Source organism: Terrapene carolina, unplaced genomic scaffold (genome assembly GCF_002925995.2).
Source record: "Terrapene carolina triunguis isolate 2854851 unplaced genomic scaffold, T_m_triunguis-2.0 Scaffold69, whole genome shotgun sequence".
NCBI classification, from domain to species: domain Eukaryota; kingdom Metazoa; phylum Chordata; order Testudines; family Emydidae; genus Terrapene; species Terrapene triunguis.
Genome location: NW_020664420.1, coordinates 23,515,567 through 23,529,567, shown reverse-complemented (window position 1 = coordinate 23,529,567; position 14,001 = coordinate 23,515,567). Strand labels below are relative to the sequence as shown.

At 41.2% G+C, this 14,001-nt stretch overlaps 1 protein-coding gene across 1 annotated transcript; it reads right to left on the bottom strand.

Moving 5' to 3' along the window:
- Positions 1 to 286: 286 nt before the first annotated feature.
- MRPS30 (mitochondrial ribosomal protein S30) lies at positions 287 to 11,822 on the bottom strand. Its single transcript, XM_026649082.2, has 5 exons — positions 11,262 to 11,822; positions 10,841 to 10,986; positions 5,920 to 6,025; positions 4,860 to 5,036; positions 287 to 653 (listed from the first exon to the last, which is right to left on the bottom strand). The coding sequence occupies exons 1-5, from the start codon at positions 11,806 to 11,808 to the stop codon at positions 385 to 387; spliced, it is 1,245 nt and encodes a 414-aa protein (XP_026504867.1). The 5' UTR covers positions 11,809 to 11,822; the 3' UTR covers positions 287 to 384.
- Between the last annotated feature and the right edge of the window lie 2,179 nt (positions 11,823 to 14,001).

Genomic DNA, 14,001 nt, shown 5'->3' with positions numbered 1-14,001 from the left:
ACATGGACAACACTGTTCTATTGCCCATCAAGTTTGCATGAGGAAATCTCAGTTTGTTGAAACACAGAATCCAGGTCATTTTTTTTGGATCTATTTAAAAATCAAGGTACCTTACTTCAAATACAAGCATACAAAAGGCATTAAGTTATTCTATATGTTTATTTTCAATGTACAACACCACATATTTTGGTGAGTGTGTGGGAATAAGCCCCACAAGAGATCACAGAATACATTTTATTGTTTACAGTAATATTTAGTCAGATGTATGTGTGTGTGCGCGCACAGAGCAAACCTTGAATAAGCATGAAGAACCATTCCACATCACATTTCATTTGACTTCCGATGAAGCCCAGGCATTTAAACAGAGCCCTTTGGTAGCCTAATTTACAATTGCTCTGGTCTGTTTAGCAGAAACTGAACTAACTGAAGCAGAATTTCATCATTAAAACCTTTTACGTTATTGCCTTCCACAGCTTCATATAAGGGCTTACTTTCTGTTCCCCAACAGATATTCTTCCGAGGGTTATTTTGATCAGCTCGTACAGTTAGTGCTAAGGTATTCAGCTGATAACAAAAGAAAGCAAAGTATTTTCCATCTGTGATCACAGCCTGCGATACAAAGGGACGGGTCACATCTGCCTCACACCAGAATCCTGTAAATGAAATTACACCCTAGTTACACAAGACATAAGTAATATTCATATTGGCACAGGGACTTGAAATACAGACAGAGTTACAAACCTAAACTGCTTATCCTCAAGGAACAAGATAGTTTTAGATTGTTCAGTCATAACATTTTACATAATAATCTAACGACATCCTCACCTTACCCACCCCCAAGAAAAGTTTTGGGTCACATACCTCAAGGACCACTTTCAAAATTATGCTAATGTATATGCTCACAAATCTGAACACAAAACTAACCTTTTCAATGCACATGGATTCTCATGGAACCGAGTCTGCCCGCAAAGGTTACCCATCTTGCACAAAACGGCATGTTTAAAATTAGATACAATGTACAGCACCACACATTTGGTGTGCCCTACAGACACTTTTTTTTTTTTTTGGAGGAGGGGGGGAAGAGAGAGAGGGAATCTGACCTTTGGCAGCGCAGCACCTTCTATTTAGAGGATAACTGAATTTTCCATAAATCCTCTTACAGTGAAGTGACTTTATCCATAAGGGAATGCACTTATTCATCACAACAATTCAAGAATATGTGCCGTTAATTCAAGTTTAATACACCATTACTGTTGAATGCTGAATAAAATGGTTAGAGAGACAAGCTAAATCTTTTATTGGACCAAACAAAATGGTTCCCCTTTTATACTATATCATGTTGTTGTGCATGCACAATAGCATATGTAGAGAACTGTACTTACAGCACAAACATTGAATACATATGCTTCCTTAAGCAATGCTCACTACTAAAATTCTAAAATAACCCAGTAGAGTCGGAGAATGAAAACAAATGTTACCGTCTTATACATCAATGTCACTAAGATTCTAATTGACTTGTAAAGATGATACCATCAATTTCAGTGTTATAGGTACACCACAAAAAAAGATAAGTTTGGGATCACGTGATTAGCATATGCTATTTCACATGTACAATTTGACGCAAAACTATCTTCTTATTGTTTTATACAGATGTATTAATTAGGGGATTTACATCACTGTTACCTAAACATGGTGTCATTACTTCAGAAATTGCTTCCACTACCAGAAGCTAGCTATTAGCTAATGGCATCTATATCTAAGTGAATTAAGTTCTCTTCTTTCCAGCTGAGGTCTCATTTAATATTTATAAATCCTTTATGGAATTAGAATTGTACAGATCGTGAATATGGGAGTTTGCTCAAATATACACTGTATCTCTACTTCTCAACAATTAGGTTTTTTATTTACTATTATTTTGATCAGATACAAGTAGTGCAATACTAATGATCAATATGTAGGTCTACTTTTTGTAATCTGTCTTGAATTAAAAAAATCTCTAGTCTCTGATATTATGCAAGTATATTGGGCATTATTTCTTTACATATACACTGTTAGAATTTAGCACAGGGCATATCTGAAAGGCCAAGTGCTAGAGCAAGAACATTAGATTTCATGTGCCTGTAATGTTTACTAGTTCAGGATAAAACCATTAGCTTGATCCCCATAGCAACTGTTCATCTTTTGTGTTTCATTATAATGTACAATACAAGCTCATGAGGCTGCTTTCAAAAACAGTTCACCCTATTGCATAGTAAACTGGCTTATAATCAAATTCCACCTTCCATGAAGATTTGTATAAGAGAAATTTGATTTATATGCACCGAACATGGAGTAGAATTTAACTGCCAAAATTCCACTATAACACCCCATTTTTTGGAATACTGATTTCAGCTGCTTACTATCATATACCACAGCCAAAAAACTCTAGTGTATAGACTACATATTTTAACCTAAAAAATACCAAAAATAATTGTACACATATTAATAAGTGCCATTTAATATTCTATACATTTCATAATTTTTGCTGATTCAGATAGCAAGATTGGAGTTGTTCACTAATATAGGATAGATTGGTGCCAAAGGGTAAACTGCAAAAGCAGCTTGATTAAATTATGGAAAAACTCTGCTAGTTTTAGCTTTAAAAGATATATACAGGTACCCAAAGAAATATGAAAATTAAGCATTTGAAACTTCAGGTGTTCCAAAGTGAGTTTGTTTAGGTCAGGGGTTCTCAAACTTCATTGCACCATGACCCCCTTCTGACAACAAAAATTACTACATGACCCCAGGAGGGGGGATTGAAGCCTGAGCCCCGCCACCCCAGGTGGTGGTGGTGGGGGCTAAATCCCAAGCACCACCGCCCCTGGCCAGGGGGCTAAATTCAAAGCCCAAAGGCTTCAGACCCATGCAGGGGGCCTGTAACCTGATCCCTGCCACCCAGGGCGTCAGGCTTGGGTTTCAGCCCCAGCAAGTCTAAGTCAGCCCTGGTAACCCCATTAAAATGGGGTCGCAACCCACTTAGGTGTCCTCACCCACAGTTTGAGAACCCCTGATCTGGTTGAGGCAGCTTTGTAATTTCAAGCACTTTTAAAAGTCAGACTGATCACACCCTATTTACTCTTCAGTTCTAACCTATTATGCATTAAACAATGATTTTCTTTAGTTCTGTTAGAAGCATGACAGATTAGCAAGGGGAAAGGCCCTCTATTTAAAGAGTAACTCTACTGGGCTGCACTTTTTAATTTTTTTTTTTAAATAGTATTAACTCTGCATTAATACTTGGTTTAATTAAACCAAAGTTGAAGTACTCATTTCCCATCAAGCATCTCCCTAATGCTCTTACAGTCATTTTATTGACTTCAGTTTCACAGATGATATAGCATGGCAGGGACCAATGAGATAGAAACATCTGGATTTTTCTTATAAGTGGACACAACTTTATTAGATTCCATAACAGGACAACTTGTCATGGCAGCAATGAAAATGAGAAAACAACAGATGCTCTCTCTATCGAGGCTTTGCATAGGGAGGAGGGCTAGCTCAGTGGTTTGAGCATTGGCCTGCTAAACCCAGGGTTGTGAGTTCAATCCTTGAGGGGGCCATTTAGGGACCTGGGGCAAAAATCTGTCTGGGGATTGGTCCTGCCTTGAGCAGGGGGTTGGACTAGATGATCTCCTTAGGTCCCTTCCAACCCTGATATTCTATAAGGGGAAGGAAGGTGACAGAGTATCACTCAGTCCCAGGGCACCACCTTGCCCGTTTAAGACCAAGGCCTTTAAAAGCCTTTTGTTCAAGTCAGAGGAGCCACCTACTTTAAATCCATGAGCTGGTTGACACGATTAAGCAAGTTGGCTATTTGCTACTGCCATTTTAATTACTCCTAGAACACTATCTCAAAACATAAGATTTAATACTTTTTAGACATTTTATATTGCCAGCTACTGATTTGTAAATATTTGGTTTGATGTATATTACTCCTTTTAACTCTCTCGATCAAGACAGGATTAAACAGAAATTAAGGAAGTCAGAGGACTGAGATCCAACATTACATTTCATTTTTTCTTTACTGCTCCCTTTTTCTAGGATTTTTTTTAAAAAATCCAGTCAAAGTAATGAAAAAATACCAATGGAAATGTTTAGAAAGACAAAGCAGGTGAGATAATATCTTTTATTAAATGAACTTCTGTTGGTGAGAGAGACAAGCTTCCAAGGTACACAGAGCTCTTCTTCAGGTCTAGGAAAGGTACTCCCAGCATCATCACAGCAAAATAGTGGAACAGATTGTTTAGCATAAGTACTTATCACATATTGTAAGGGACCATTCAAGGCAGAGTGGCCCATTAACACCTCTGCAGTCATAGGACAGAAAGAGGGGGTTACAGATAGTTATAATAAGCCATAAATCCAGTGTGTCTCTGTCCAGTCCATGATTTTGAGTGTCTAGCAGAGTAATGAATTTAAGCTTCCATGCTCATCTTTTGAAAGGGCTGTGTAGGTTTCCTTTGAGGATGAGGACTGACAGAATGATCGCTTTGTTTGTGAATTACACTTGATTAATCTCAGTTTGACATGCCCCCCCGCCCCCCCAAAAAAGAGCCCCGAAAACTTTGGTGTGATTTTTTTCTCCTACTCTTCAAGCACTTTACACAAATTTAAGGGTCTTGTTTTAAAGAATTTGTATAATATCTCCCATATACATAGTTTAATTGGCTCATTTAAGTTTCAATAATGAAATCAAGACCTGTTCTACACAGAAAGAAAACCACATAAAACACAAATGGAAGATAAAAGGAAAGGGAGAAAGAAGTTTGTCTTACATCTATAAATGGCTAGCAATCAAGCTAGAAGTTTTGCCTCACCTTGATACATAGCTTGTGCTGCAGTCCAAGCAAAGAGACTTGCAATACCATTAGCTCGATAAGTTACTTCAATTTGATCAGCAAGGTTTGCTTTTAATAATCGTTCCCTTTTCAGTTTATCAGGAATCAAATGAAATTGCGTATGACCGTAGCTGCATGGATCTGCCACTTTTGATCCTGAGTTCATAAAAAGGAGAAAAGTTAAAAGCCACTTTAAAAAAAAAAATCAAACATTATAGGCATCAGAGGTTAAGGAAAAGATAATATTTCTGTCATCTCTATTATTCTGACTTCTGCCCATCAAAGTAACAAGTTATTTAAAAAAAGTTAGCTTGATTTGAAATTTTGACAATATTTCTTTGGCTTCCTCTAGTTCAAAAGACTAAGTCTCCTTATCAACTCACTTGCTGGCTATAATTGGAGAAAAGACACTGAAATTAAAGTTAATAATTTGCTAGTTCTGGTCCAATCTTGCGCCCACTGAAATTAAAGGGGTTTTGCCTCTTTCCCCTTCATTGACTGGATGTTGTTTAGAAAGACCAGAAGGCTCCTTTTAAAGCTGACAGGTAACTGATCTTCTGTAGCAAAAGTGGTAAGAAGCATATTTTTCTGGGCTGTAGGAGAATAATGGTGGGCTTGGCCCTGACTGTGCAGGTAACTGGTTTATTATGGAGAAGCAACAGCCTCTTTATGAGTAAAGCTATCTGAGCCCCCTTGTAACCAAAAGAAAAGCAAAGAACAAAATCCTTATAAGGCCCAATGACCCATTCAGAAAACATTCTGTATATTGAATCAAATATTTTCAGATCAAGACTTAAATGACTCCTTCTGAAATATGAAGTGTCAAATGTGTGTCACTTTATCACAATTTTAAGTGTTTTACTGACTATACCCAGTCTCTTATTTTATTAATTAATGTTCAGCAAAGTATAGCACCACAGTTATAAATGCCATTAGACAGATTTTGAAATTGGCTTCTGCAATAAGCCATTTTCAAAAGTGTACTATTCTTTAGTACTTCTACACCATAACTATATTCCTATCGCTAGGAAAATCTTACCTATAAATATCTTGTTATCATACTGTCTTTTGAACAATGGAAGTTTGTCTGGTTTGTGATTAATAACAGGAACTTCTCCAGGGACTGAATAATCTAATGGTACAAACTTGAAGGAACGAGAAAGAGAAAGAAAATCAGTTCAGCAAGTCACAGAATGTTTTTGATCTCAGTATTATTACATACTACATTGATAATATTTTGATTCTTAAGAAAGATTTGTTTGAACAGCCATCCGAACACCTAAGGAATTCTCATCAAGTTCAACATCCATTTTACGGTCTTGAATAAAACTTAGATCCTGTTCCGAGAGAGAAACCAACAAGATAGTATGTTTGTCGAAGAGAGCGTGAATCTCCTGCAGCAAAAAGAGAAATATGTTGTGTAGAACAGGAAGGACTCAAGTGCCAGAGCTTGGACAATTGTTGGTTAGCACCACTTCCCACTGATAGAAGATGGGATTTCCCACGGGGTGGGGGGGGGGGGGGGGGAGGACACAAAAACACAAAAAAACACCACCAAAGCTTAATTAACAGCATTTTGTGCTGGACCTTTATCCTCCCATTCAATACAACATGGTTATAGTATTTTGCAATTCGGTTTTTTCAAAAGCAACTAGCCAATCATTTTGGGTCCCCAACTCAAGATGCCTTGAGTAGCCCAATGTTAAGAATGCCAAGCACGCATCCTCTGAAAGAGGACTCAAAAGTTGAGCACCCAAGCAAAAAAGTCAATAGTCATTTTTGAAAATCTTGGTGTATGTTTTCTTTGGCAAGTTATAGAAAATCTAAATAAAATATACGGAACTAAAACTTTCAGTCATGCCACTGAATTTAGCAGTGACCATATGATTGCTAGTGAGGCTTCTTCCAAAGGGTGGTAGCCCCAGTATACACTGATTTCCTCACATACGCACACACACATATACATATATTGATTTCCCCCACCCATATATTTTTAGGGGGAGGGCAGGGAGGATGAACAGGAGAATCTTTCCCTAGTAGTACATTCTAAGAAAGTCTTACCCAACACAATGTGTTTTGTATACAGCATTGCTGAATGCCTTACAAAAGTAGAATAGAGGTTAAGCAAAGTGCTATTTATTTTTTTTAAAGTTCCCTAAAACTTCTCTAAAAATAGATGAACCCCCAGTATAAAGATAATTAATCACACACATCTACAGTACTGTATGTGCTGTTATTTAACGATTGGAAGTTTATTCTGTATTTAACTAAATTTCACTCTTTGTCTACCTGTTATTTTCAATTACCCTACCTCACGATTTAGAAGAAAGCCTTTAGAGGAAAACTTGTTAAAACCAACAGTCAAAGAAAAAGCATTTTAAAGAATGTACAAAGCTACATTGCCTACCTGTAAGGGCATCAAGTTTATCACCTTTCTGACACTAAAAACTCTGATTTTCACATTTAGTGTCACTCAGTTTAATCCTATCTAGCAGTCTCAACCTTGGCAAAGTGCACAATCAAATTAACAGAAACATTAAAATGGTCAAAGTGCAAAGCACGGCACCCTGAAGAAGCACACAGGACTAGCTGGCAGCAGCACAAAAGAAAGATGTGCATGTTTCCCCCATGTTGCCCTGCTATCATGGAAAGGTTAGGGGTGTACAATCGGTTTCCTTTTCTTGAAGAGGCAGCTCAACTTTCAAAAATTTGGTAAACTATATGCCAACACCACTGATTTGTCTAGATTATGTTTATGCTTGGAATTACAGAGTTCAAGCTTAAACTTTAGATGCAACCTCTCCCTCCCTTTCAACTCTGCTCACTTTATCTACATATTCATTCTCTCATTCATTTCCAATGACTCAGTCTCCCCCTCATTCAGACCACAATCCAGATTCACTGCTTTCTCTCATGTCTTGGGGATTTCAAAAAGGGAAAAATTGTAGTCCCACTTAGACTGGCAAAGGTGGAACCAGCTGACAAAAGAAGGAGCTACAAAAGCCAGTGGCTAGACTCTTCCAGTACAAGCTTCTATGCATGCTGTACACATGCAGAATTTAAAGAGGATGTAAATAGTACCAAAAAACTGACTAAAAACATTCTAAGAATTCATAGTGAATGGACACCTACACTTCATGACATTAAGAACAAGCCCTTACCTATGGCTTGTTCAAAGCTACAAAGTTAGGCTGACTTTTTTCGACTTAAATTTATGTGTTGACAAGTGCAAAACTATCTCCTACAGATGTAAATGCCCCATTACAGTGATGCAATGCCACTCTCCCGGAACAAAGCAGAGCCACAGTCGACCTACATCTGTAAACGCAGTGCAAGTGTAGACATTACCTATGTCGACCTTAACAGTCGACTGGCAGCTGTCTCACGATTTGCCCTTGTGCTCGCACCAGTGACTTCTCCAATCGCAATTTTGAACTCCAATGCCTGGGGTCACAGACCCGAGAAGTCTGTCCCCACCCTTTAAAACCCCCAACTTATTTTTGAAATTCCTTTTCTTGATTGCCCACTATGGTGAGAACACCTACTGTCCCACTGTTGTGAGCATCCAACCATGCTGGCTCCAAGCATACACAGAGATACTAGATGTACTCCTGTCTGGAGTAGGAAAAGTGTCATAGATTGCCACAGCCTCTGGGGAGAAGAGACTGTGCAAGCCCAGCTAAGAAACAGCCAAAGAAATTTGGGGTATGTCTATAATGCCCTGTGACTTAAAAACCTGTAACTTAGCTGACCCAGGCTCGTGCTAAGGGGCAGTTTAATTGCAGTGTAGATGTTCAGGCTTGGGCTGGAGGGTCCCAGGCTACAACCTGACCCTTACCCTTAAAGTCAACACCACAATTAAACAGGCCCTTAGCTTGAGTCAGCTAGCACGGGCCAGCCACGGGTTTTTAATTGAAGTGTAGACACACACAGACATCTGTGTACAGATTACATGGGCAAGTGGGGTGATGAAATCGGGGCCCGACAGGGATGAGCAGTAGTACCACATGAAAGTGAAGAAATTTCAGCAGGCATATCAGAAGGTAAGGGAGGGCAACAGCAAATCTGGGGCCTCCCATATACTTGATGCTTATAGCATGTCATACTTGGCATGGACTCCACCAGCATGCCACACGTGACTGAACACTTTGCCAGGCCTGATGCAAAGATCCATTCAGTGCACAAAGGGAGAGAAGACTGGAGGGAAATGTAAACCTTGCAGTGACAAGGAGCTATTTGACAATCTTCTGGAGTCAAGACAGTCCCACTAGCCAAGTGCAGATGGGCCCGATTATGAAGGGGAAGAGAGCTCAAGTGTACACACGCATTATTCCTTATAAGCATTTTTTTTTTTACCTTTTTATTGCCCAAAACCTCCTCTCCCTCTCACCCTTCTTTCCCATTTAAAAATGGCTCCCATCTCATCTGTGCATTTAGAGAACAAAAAGGTACTGACTTCTGATTTTCCACTTTATTTGTAATATGTATGAAAATAAAAACAACGAGGAGTCCTTGTGGCACCTTGAAGACTAACAAATTTATTTAGACTTAAGCTTTCGTGGGCTATAACTCCACGCATCTGATGAAGTGGGTTATAGCCCACGAAAGCTTATGCCCAAATAAATTTGTTAGTCTCCAAGATGCCACAAGGACTCCTTGTTGTTTTTGCTGATACAGACTAACACGATACCATTTCATCAATATCTACCTACCTTTGGACAGCACATAGTACACTGTGTAGCTCAAACAAGAACATAAGAATGACCATACTGGGTCAGACCATTGGTCTGATAATAGCCAGTGCCAGATGCCTCAGAGGGAAAGAACAGAATGGGGCAATTTACCATCCCCCTGAAATCCAGTCCCAGAGGTTATGGGGCACCCAGAGCATGGGGTTGCATCCCTCACCATCTTGGCTAATAGCCATTGATGGACCTACCCTCCATGAACTTATCTAATTATTTTTTGAACCCAGTTATACTTTTGGCCTTTATAACATTCCCTGGCAATGAATTCCACAGGTTGACTGTGCATTGTGTGAAGAAGTACTTCCTTATATTTCTTTTAAGCCTACCATCTATTAATTTAATTGGGTGACTCCTGGGTCTTTGTGTTATCTGAAGGGGTAATAACACTTCCTTATTCATTTTTTTCCACATTATTCATGGTTTTATAGACCTCTATCATATCTCCCTTAATTGTCTATTTTCTAAGCTGGATAGTCCCAGTCTTGAATTTCTCCTCATATGTTCCATATTCCCTCATCATTTTTGTTGCCCTTCTCTGTACTTTTTCCAACTCTAAATTATCTTTTTTGAGATGGGGCAACCAGAACTGCACACAGTACTCAAGGTGTGGACATACCATAGATTTATACGTGGTATTATGAATATTTTCGGTCTTATTATCTATCCCTTTCCTAATAGTTCTCAACATTGTGTGCTGTGGCAGTCAAAAAAGCTAACAGAGCAGATGTTTTCAGAAAAACATTCACAACCTTTTTCTTGAGTGTTAACGGTTAATTTAGACCCCATCGTATTGTACATATAGTTAGGATTATGTTTTCCAATGTGCAGTACTTTGCATTTATCAACATTGAATTTCATCTGCCATTTTGTTGCCCAGACACTCAGTTTTATAGTTTTAATAAACACTAAAATCATGGAATAAATAAGATTGTTATAAATACAATGGAACCTTTATAGAGGAAATTAAGTTTCTCTACAAAAGTTTTTCCCTGAGATATGACTGGTTGGATTTAAAAATCAAACAAAAACAAGCAATGATTTTTAGACAGACTATATTTATGTTGTGAACTGTTCAGAGCAGAGACTCTCTTACTAGGTGTCTATATCCTGCCTAGCACAGTGAAGCTACTTTTATACATGCTACATACTAAATGCTACTGTAATACAGTACCAGTTGATATTCACTTTTAGAAGTATTAAAAACATTCGTACCTCTGGAAGCTGTTTTGGCACACGGATCTGGATTTGTGGTTTGTCATCTATCTGAAATCTCACTGGATCAATTCTACCAGTTCGATAGCCTCGACAAACAACAGTCTCACCGCGCTCCCAATAGAAGTTAACCTGTGGTTTTAAATCTGAAATGAAACACGTTTTGTTTTTAGCCAGTCCATTACACCCGTGTATTCTTGGTGAAAACATGCAAAAGGACATCAGCCCTCAGCCCAAAAAACAAAGTTAAAAATCAGTCAGTGATGTAACCATTACCCACAATAACCCAGGTGCATTTCACATACTTCCGCATAATCTCTTCTTCTACTCCACGGCCTAACTTCCCACCCAGCCCCAGCACCCCCTCCTCGCCCCTCTCTAATCACCAGCAACACCCCCTTCACGCGACCTCCCGCCCCACCTAAGCAGGAGGTTGTGAGCAGCGGGTTGCAGCTGCCCAGCGCGGCGGTGAGGGAGGAGACCAGCTGCGTGAGGAAGGGGGCCGGGACGTGCTGCTGCTCTCGGTAGAGGAAGGGTCGCTCTCGCTTGCGCTGGTAGAAATGCTCCTGCAGGAGCGCGTCGCAGGTCAGGGAACGCAACTCGCTCAGATCCGGGACCCCGAGTCCCGCCGGCTCCGCTCCCGCGGGGGGCAGCCCCGGCACGAAGACGGTCTTGGTGAAGCTCTGGTACCAGCGGTCCGCGTTCAGGGAGAAGGTCTGCGGGTAAACCACGTACTTGAGCCGCTGCAGCCGGCCGTAGAGCTGCAGCTTCTCCGCGATGGAGGGCGCCGCGTGCACCTGCTGGTAGAAATATTCCAGCCGACGGCGCTTGGCCGACTTGCTCTTGGCCGTGTGGGAGGCGACCACGGGCGGGTAGAGCGGAGACGGAGGCTGAGGGGCCGCGGAGGGCTCGGTGTGCAGCAACCGGCAGCCTTGCCACACCAACCGCCACCCCCTGGGAGCCGCCATCTTGTCAGAGTGGGCGGGAGACTCGGGACAGACAGGAGAGTGTACATCAGTAATTGGCTACTATTGGTCACGTGGGTACTATAATACACCAATCCGAACGTTCCTCTGAGAAACCGGGAGGTGCGGGAAAAAGAGGGCGGAGCCAGTCATTGAATCAAAGCATTTCATTTGCCCGACGGTCTAGGAAACAGTCAAAGAGGGAGGGTTCCTTTTCAAGGGTGCGGAAGAAGCAAGCTCCGCCCTTCCACTATGCGCATGCTTCTTGCGGACGGTCTTGTTGCTGCGCGTTGCCCTGGACGTGAGCAGCGTAGAGAAAGAGGACTACAGTTCCCAGCATGCAGGGCGAGGGCTGCCGGGATGGGGGCCGCCGCAAGGTCGGCTGAGGGCTGACAGAGCGTTTAGCTACCCTGTGAACACCCGCGCTCCCCAGCTGTCCTGTGCCCGACCCCCACCCCGACCCCCTGCTCCTCTTCCCACAGGGACCTCACACCTCTAAAGAGCCCCTGAGCCCTCCCCCGACCCTGCTAGCCTTTGTGGTTCCCATCCCTATACAGGCCCCTAAACCACACTCCCAGATCCCACTATAAATGGGGCCTCTCATCCCTCGACTGGCCCTAGGGTGACCAGACAGCAAATGTGAAAAATCGGGACAGGGATGGGAGGTAATAGGAACCTATATAAGAAAAAGACCCAAAAATCAGAACTGTCCCTATAAAATTGGGACATCTGGTCACCCTAACTGGCCCCTGAACCATGCTTCCAGATCCTGGTATCACTGGGGTTTCCCATCCCTATATGGGCCTCTGAACCACACTGCCCCAATCCAGCTATAACCTGTGGCTCATAGCCCTAGACTGGACTCTGAACCATACTCCCAGATCCCACTACGACCAGGGGCTCCCAGCCCTATATGGGCCCCTGGACCATAGCCTGTGATCCCACTCTCACTGGGGACTCTCATCCATATATGGGCCCCTGAACCACATTCCCACATCTTGCTATCACCGGAAGATCCCATCCCTATTTAGGCCCCTGAACCATGCTCCCATGTTCCACTATCACCACTTGATCCCATCTCTTTCATGGACTCTGACCAACACCCCAGATCCTAGTATGACCACCAGGGCTGTCCCTATAATGACCAAAGATGCAAACTAGTTATCATCACTAGTCCTTATTTGTTTGTTTCAGGAACATAGTCCTCTCAAGTCACTATTCAGTTTACAACATTATGACAATAACACAGTATGAGAAATTTAAGGGACATGTCTTGCATCCAATAAGTTGTCATCTCTTTCCCTTGTTTGAGAACTTTATTTTCTTTTACTACTGAAGCATGTATCTTTCAGTCATGGCATGTCCACTGCAGTCCAGGCACTCAGAAGTTTGTGAGATGTCTGTAATTGCAGTTGAGGCATCCTTAAATGTGAACTCTAATCTGAAGATTAGATTATTTTGACAATATAATGACCTTTGCCAGTTAAATAGTTTATCCTCCATAATATTAATGATTTACCGTGCGCATCTCTAGAGATTAAGTTGTGTAGGAAAAATATCAATTCTGAAAGTATCCCCAAGCTACAAAATTGTTTTAGGAGGGTTCCAAGGATGCTAAATCAAAATCTCCCAAGTCACTTGTATGTCATAACGTAACGAATATGTGGTATATTTAAAAAATGCGGCTGAATAAGCAAAGAAATAATAGGGGGCTGGATTGTTCTCTCCTGTGCAAACAATCATGGGAAGGGGTTGAGTGCCGCCCTGTATTCACATCCCACACTATTGTAATATCTCACTGATCAATAATATCATAGTGAAATGTGTGTAGCAACATTATATATAAAGTTATGAACATCATCTGAAATCGGACAATGGAAATTGGAAAACAGACAACGGACAAGCTGTCGCCTCTAGCCAGGTGTCATCAAAATTGTTTGGCAATTACCCATCAAGTGGCCATTCTTTGGCAACAGAAGGGGGCAGGCTGTACTCAAGCTGTACTTAACCAACAACAACATGGAACCTCTTTCACCACGAGACTCCTTGTCTCCGTCCTCACAAAAGGAAGGAACTTTACCCAAGGGTAAAACCCTCAGGAAAATGTATTTCAAAAAGTGACTGGACTATAAAAATGAGGAGCAAAAACATCTCAGGTATTCTCTCTTTCTTTTTCTCCCTCTCACATGCTCTCTT

Bases quoted from the DNA above. Each gene is read 5' to 3' on its own strand.
- MRPS30 (XM_026649082.2), bottom strand. From the start codon at position 11,808: ATGGCGGCTCCCAGGGGGTGGCGGTTGGTGTGGCAAGGCTGCCGGTTG. The intron at 10,987-11,261 runs GTGGGGCGGGAG...GTTTCATTTCAG, and splicing joins GCTCACAACCTCCTGCTTAG to ATTTAAAACCACAGGTTAAC. The intron at 654-4,859 runs GTGAGGCAAAAC...TTTCATTTACAG, and splicing joins AGCACAAGCTATGTATCAAG to GATTCTGGTGTGAGGCAGAT.